Source organism: Cryptomeria japonica, chromosome 8 (genome assembly GCF_030272615.1).
Source record: "Cryptomeria japonica chromosome 8, Sugi_1.0, whole genome shotgun sequence".
NCBI lineage: Eukaryota > Viridiplantae > Streptophyta > Pinopsida > Cupressales > Cupressaceae > Cryptomeria > Cryptomeria japonica.
In genome coordinates, this window is record NC_081412.1 from 319,213,151 (window position 1) to 319,220,967 (window position 7,817).

At 36.5% G+C, this 7,817-nt stretch overlaps 1 protein-coding gene across 2 annotated transcripts in view; it reads right to left on the reverse strand.

The window, feature by feature from the left end:
- The window catches only part of LOC131061499 (uncharacterized), a 167,759-nt gene extending 161,926 nt beyond the window's left edge, over positions 1-5,833 (reverse strand). For both annotated transcript variants that reach the window (XM_057995208.1, XM_057995207.1), the window contains exon 1: positions 5,592-5,833. In XM_057995208.1, the coding sequence (XP_057851191.1) occupies positions 5,592-5,667 (76 nt within the window). In that variant the 5' untranslated portion in view covers positions 5,668-5,833. The remainder of the gene's footprint in view (positions 1-5,591) is intronic.
- Positions 5,834-7,817: the final 1,984 nt, after the last annotated feature.

Below are 7,817 nucleotides of genomic sequence, written 5' to 3' on the forward strand. Positions count from 1 at the left end.
TATCTCTAACCCCTACCCCACTTCAATTAGGGCAAAATTTGGGTTATTATAATTTGGGGACATTACAGCCTCAGCTAACCCCAACTTCACATGCTCATCATAGTGTCGAACTCATGCAATCACAACTTTTCTAAATGGGAATCCCTCTACCTAGTACACACAAACTTTGCTCAAACCTACAGCAAGGTCTCACAAGGAAAACATGTTAGCAGATTATGTATGTTCAACAAGCTTCTCTACAAGCTTGGACATCTCTATGTTCTAAACAATGAGCCATGCCAAAAGCTCATTTGGGAGGCACATTACACCGGGACAACTACACACTTAGAAGTTACCAAAACAGTGGCAACACTTCTACTAGCCTCACATGCACACAAGCATTGAGCAACACATCAAATCCTACATTCCTAGCAACGTCACCAAGCTTATAAATAGGAAGCTTGGGTTTGACATCCTTCTCTTGGTTCCAATGTGGCATTGGAAATCCATCAACATCAATTTCTTGAACAAATTACCTTCAACCAAGTGCCAACATGATGTTCAATTCATTATGGTAGACAAATTCACCAAGACAACCATCATGATTGCGTGCAAGAAAAGTCTCACTGTGCCAAACGTCACATGCCTTTTCTTTGCCCATGTTTGGGTCCACTTTAGCTTGTCAAAACTGTCATGTCCCTTCCTTGGTCATTGTATATATCCTGAATAAAGTAATTATTATAATAATTTCCAATGAATGATTATTAGAAATTTATTTATTAAATATTATTATTACTAGTAATATTCATGAGATATTCAAATGAAAAATAAATTAATATTATAAACATAATCTACATATCCGTAACTGCATCTCAAAGATTGGAGAAGATCGATACACAACATAAATATCGATCTGCTTCATACATAACTGACGATGATGGTGAGTAGCAATTGGCGATCCCATAAAGATAACCATAGCAGGACATAGCAATGGTCCATCACTATTGAATAGACAGAACAATCAATCCTCATCGATATCCAATAAAGGAAGATGCTACAAACTATATCAATAGATTACCGATTAACAACCTACAGATTATTTCCATTATGAATAGGCAATCGATCACCATTGGGGAACCAATTATATCGATGGAGGCAACTGCCGTCATGAAACTCATTTTCTACATTCATCATTGTATGAAAGAATAGGAAAGAAAAGTGATTAAATTAAGACACATAATGATGACGTAAGGAGGACAATTAGTTTATGGGTGCGATTTGAATCCTAAATGGAGTTGCCAATAACTAATTAATTACTACAAAGTGATGTGATTCATAGTGTTAAGGAGTCCCGAACAAGGAGGTGTATCTCATCGATAAGAAGAGATGCAACCCCTTTCATTGGTAAGCTATAAGATAGCCATGGGGGAAGATGGTTCATATCAGAAGAGAAATGTTATTAAGTTACAGGCAGTTTCGTACTTGTTCTTGGTGGTATGCAAGATGATGTGCTCAGTATGACTGCTTAATATATGAAGCCCGATAATGTTCTTATGCAGAATTTGATAGTGATATAAATATAGTTAATAATAATAATATATTAATATATAACAAATAATATATATATATATATATATATATATATATATATATCATAATCTGAGAATAAATATCTGAGAATATATATATCTGAGAATAAGTATCTGAGAATAAATATCTGAGAATAATAATCTGGGAATAAATATTTGAGAATAAAGTTATTCTGAGAATCTGCAGTAATATAATATCTGAGAATAAAGAACGTATAAAAAATATATAAAGATATAATTATGCATATTAATAATAAATATTAGAATATAAATCAGATAGAATCCTTAAGTTAATATCAGAAAGAAGCTTATTTTTCTCTGTTATCCCTGTTTGGATTCATGTTAAGATAGTTTGGTCTCCTAATCAATTTAGTTTAAATCATAAGTATGTTGAGATGGATTAATTATGGTTAAAATAGGCCAAATCCTAGTAGGGGACATTACAAAAACGCATCGTTTCTAACTGCAACCCACAATTTGTCGATCACTACTAACAAACACTATGGACCATTGTTAGATACACAATTGGATCAATATACAACCTTCCATCTACAATATACTACACATCTACAATTGTGTGCAACCACGCATATGGGATGATAACTTCCTATACATTCAATATGCCTGCAACATAGATCTTCACAGCTCTATAGGGCATAGTAATTCTAGAAGTGTCTTTGGTTTAGCCAGTAGCCCCTCTTGACATATCTTAGCATGCACCATCCACATCAAAGTCACAGGCACAAGAGCAAGACAACAAGGAGCAAAAGTTTCTATAGCACATTGAACATGTGCACCAATAGATTCAACAGATATTCACGTGCTAGCAAAATAAGTACAAAAAGCACCGTGACATGCACAGCACACCTCACACATTTCAGATTGCTGACAAATTTTGGTTGCATCTTCAAAAGAAGCACTTCAAGGGTCCACATCAAAAGATGAAACCTCTGAGCTATGGTCCTTACACCATTCTCCACACAACTAATGAGAATGCCTTTGTTTGCAATCTCCCACAATAATTAGGCTTGCACCTAGAATTCAAAAAGGAACTCCTTAAGCCAAGTTTTACCCCTCTATAACAGACTGCAACTATCCAACATCCTATGGAACTCGACCCAATGCATGCATATCCAGCTACAAGAGATGACATTGTCAACACCAATAGCACTCATACTCACTAAGGCACCGATCAACTTTTTCAAGTAGTCAAGACCAAAAAGAACGCAAATCAAACCAAATGATACTCTTTAACAGCCCTGTGCAGTTTTCTCAGCTCACAATTGATGCAATGGAAACAATTGCTCCTTAAGTGGGGATGAATATCAAGGTGCAGCCTACTTCATCAACACACTCGACACCGCTCAACACACAACTCAATGCTCACACACCCACATGCAACACTATGCACACAATACTACCTACTATAATTGCAAGCAACTGTACAGTACTGCCTATGTACATAATGTGGTACTGGCTGCACATATCAATGCCTAGTTGGACCATATATATGACATGTGGAACAACAACATCGACATGTTATGCATGACCTAGTAGCCTTTGCAACGCAAAATATGATCATACAACTAGCACCATACACATTTGATTCATCGCAGTGTCTCCACCACATGTAACAACAAAACAACTGGAACCATACCAGTTTGAAAACTTATGGCATCTCATCCACATGGGCCACACACCATACAAATTGGACATTTCTCAGCATCTATGTGAGGCCTCATTGACAGCTTTTTTTAATTTTTCGAGAGTAGGAGAGGGATACATAGATTCTCTTTTAAACCTCTACACATTTTCCCCTTTTTTTTCTGAATAGAAATGGCATACGTACTATCAGCAAAATCCTTCCCCATTTGAAAGTGGCTTTGATTTGCATGTTTGTTTTCCATTATACATACTATGATCGTGTTGCATTACTAGCTAATCTGCAGAATTTTCCACTGACTCAACTGGGAATTATAATATTGGACTCAATGCACTTCAAGTGAGACATAGAGATATGCTAGTACACTGTAAGTCTAAGTGCTTAGCCATTGGTCTTTGTATGCAAATAAAGTACGGCTAACAGGGATTTTGCTGCTCTGATGCATCAAAGAAGTCTATAGAAATGATGGACATTAAGGACTAAAAATATCAGTAATTGTATTTTTTTTTTGGAATGGACTAATTTGCCATCCCTTCCATAGACTCTTGGACAAGAAGCTAGCTGATGGGCCGCTGTAATTTGCCTGCTCCCATGGGCTGGCTTGATGCCGACCTATTTAGTATTCTATATGGTGTAGGTTTGCTTTTTTTAGTGGAAATACTTGTTAGCTTTAGTGGTAAAACTGGATTTTGGGACCTGGTAAACCTCTAATAATTAGAAAATATAGTGCTTTGATGTCAGAGTGCCTTACCCAAGCTCCTATAACTGATAAGGACTGCAAATCTTGTGACTTTGAAAACAATAACTTTTAAAATATTTTCATCAAGGAGCAACAATTGAAAGATAAAATCAAGGAAGATGTTGGCAACAAAAAAAAACTTATGGAATTGGATGTATCTATTATTTCGTAATCAACTTTCAAGAAATTAAGGCCAACCATCATGAAAAAGAACAAGTAGAGTGGCCAGCCTCAACTGCTAATAACCACCATTGGAGCCAAGTTGAATAAGTATAATTACCGGAGCCACTTAGTTGAATTCAATTAACTTTATCTTGTAAAATAATCTCTTTAAATGGTTGAGTGGGAGGAGCTCAAATGGCAAAAGCAATCGGCCTCCAAAGAAGAGCCCAGGTCCAAACACCAAGAGACGTGATAAAGTGTAGGAATTGCATACAATATCACGATCCAACAAATAGGGTGTGGTGTGCTACAACAGACGTCAACGGGTGCAAGCACTGAGTAACTTTGACTGAACAGATGCCTCTTGGTAATGGAATCTGAGCCAAAGATTGACGCAAAAGAATGAGGATTCACCAAATCAAGAAAATAAACTTTATTTTAAAACTTATGGCAATCTATTTGATTTCAGTTTAAACTATATAAAATGGTTCGTGTTTTTTATCTATGTATGGCCTTAACGACGATCGAATAGTAAGAACAATCTGCTCCTCTGTTATTGAATATGACAACCGGCTTATCTATGTTTATGCCCAATTCCATCATTTTGTTAATCATTATAAATGCTTTCCTCTTTCTGGTATGAGGGCTCATTTGTTGGGCTAAAATGTAATCCTCTTTGGACAAAGAGAAAGGCTCCGTTAATAAAGGCACGTTATTTAACCAGCAAACGAATTTACTAACATTCAATAAAATATCTAATAAATTTTTCAATTAGGGATTCTCGTCTCCTGTCTTACAGACAATTATGATTTGTAACATTACCAATTGGCGGGGTGGGGAGCGAGGAAAGCAAGGGCGCCGGTAATTTAGGCATTTTCCTAAAACTACGGGTAAGTCAATATTATAAGGATAACATCAACAACTGATATTCTTTTTAGTGGGGATGCAGCTAATACGAATTGTTGACTATAAGAATGATTTCCTCCTAGTTAGGCAACAAAAATTCAAATTGAGAGAGCATAAAAGGAAAAAAATCATAATGCTAATATATAAACGGCACAAACTTGGCATCTCAAAGTGGAAGCAAATTTGAATGTTACATTAATGTTATATCAGAGATGAAAATATACAGTTGTAGCATTAAGAAAACACAGAGCGAATGATTCAACAAACGTGAAACTATTTGCGCATAAATGAAAATACAGAGGATAAAAAAAAAGTCTTGAGAAATATGCATGATAGTAGAAGGCCCATAATTGTTAGCATGCGAGCATGACAAAATCATTATATAATTGTTAAATCTCTTCTGCAACAATGTGTCTCTGGGTAGCCCTAGGGAAGAAATGAATTATAGCTGTTGAGCTGTCTGATTTATTGAGTTCCACGAATATACAGAATTTGTGCGAAAAAGAGTGATTAACAATTTGAGCTTCTTTACCATATAGAGATTAGGAAATACCAATGGTTAGAAAATCGATAAAAGCATTAACTATGCAACGGGAGAGAGGAGAATCCGTTGTGAGCTGGTTAGACATTTCTTTCTTCGATCGTTCCGACCTGAAACAAGTCAATCGACGCCTTTCTCTTTCTTTTTCTCAGTTTCTTTTATTCAATCTCCTCAGGGTTTCGTATTTGAAAAGAGAGACTAGCATCCCTTCAACGTTATACTAAAGGTGAAATTTGCAAAATCATGCCATTTCCCATTTAGTTCTGTATTATTTTGGTTTTTATATATTTTTTTATAGGTAAATAGTATAATTTTATGTGAGGTAAATTATATATTATATCTTATTGTAATACTATTGGTCTAATTAATCAATTTTTTGCATCAATCACATCAATCAAAAGTGATTATTATTCTATTTTCAAAAAAAAAAGGATTTTTATAAAGTTGAGATTGATATTTTTAAATTAAAAATTAATTATCTAGAAGCTTGTTATGATAATTTGTTAGTTTATAAAAAATGGTGCTAGAGGAACAAGGAAGCGAAAATGTGAGGCAAGGAACAGAGGCACGAGGAGCAAGGAAACCCAGAATTCATTGGCGAAATTTGAAGGTAGCACGAAGAAGGTTGGGGAGAAGCAATGGATCGCGAGCTACTGATACCAAAAATTTGCACAAAGATAAATAATGGGTGGAAGGCCTACATGATGGATCATCATGGTGCATACTAGGAGGACTACAGGCACATTTTACAATGGGTCTTCAAGTAGGGTCATTGGGTGGACAAAACCAGATCTTCAATACCCTTCGTAGAAAGGACCCGTAATGGTAGTAGCTTAAATAACTGGGGCGGTTTCCGCCAATATGACAAAACAAGATCCAAGTTGAACTTTGCTTGAGGAAGTTGGAGGAAGAATCAAAAATGCAAAACATCTGGCGCCTACGAAATTCAAACCCTAATTCCAACGAATCAATGTATGGACATGACATCGGCAAATGGAGCGAAGGAATGCAGACTCTTCAAGAAAAGTTAGTGAATCAAATATTTCAACAATGCAAGAGGCCAAACAAGTAAAAGTTGGAGAGGCAAAGCTCCCAAGATGCAAGCGAATGAAATTCAAATAACTTTGAGCAAACAATCAGGTGAGTCCTCTCAAGAAAAACTAAATCCTCCTAAGAGTATATCTATTTTTTTAGAAAAAGACCAAGTCAAGAACTCAGTAGAACAACACGAGGATGTAGGATTGTTTCTCAAATGGGGTGGGGGTTGGATCGACCATGGAAAAATGCATGACTAATGTATATCCAAATGGGAGCATCATATACTACTTTAGGCATTACCAAATGATTTTTCCCTAGCAATTTTTACCTTAGAGGATGAGCGTGTGGGGGTGCTAGATCAGGGTCCATATTTGATGGAGGGTTTTGGAGTCTATATGGAAAAGTGGAAACTTGATTTTGATCCTTGGAAGGAAGAGTTTAGAGAGAAACCAATTTGGGTTCGAAAATACAATCTTCCAGTAGAATACTAGGAAGAGGATATCCTAAGGAAAATCAGGCAAAGCATAGGTAACCTCATGCAAATGGATGGCATTATGATAGATAGTATATTCGAAACCTATGCAAGAATGTGCCTCAATGTCTTGCCCTCATCTCCAATCCTTCGAGAGGTTGAGATACACATAGAATGGGGCATCTAGCTACAAAAGGTAGAAAGAGAAGATAGTGTGGCAATATGCCCTAAATGCAAATCCAAGGAGCACGGTGACCTGGTTTGTAAATCCTATGATCCAAGGGCCACCAAGGAGGATGTGGGTAAGGAAAATCATGGAAACAAGGAGGAGAGGAGCACAATTGGTAATGACCCAATCTCTCTGACCATGGGTAAGACAAGACTAGACAATGAGGGGAACCCAAGAGAGACATGGAATTCCTTAGAGCTAAAGATGGGAAATTTTCATATCAATACAAATGAGGAAGGTAGGTTCATAGGAATGGGCGGTTTTCAATGCCATCAAAATAGAGGAGGAAAATTTCCAAACCCAAGTTAAACCCCCTCTATTTACTATAGATAGTGAAGAACAATAGCATAAGGAATTGATTAGGACAACAACACTAGGTTTGGATCAGATATGCCTAAACCCCACTCAACAGCCAACAAACATTGCACTGGTGAATGAAGAAGAGGTTGTACAACCAATAATGGATGAAGTGACAAAGGAGGAGGAATGAGAGTATGAA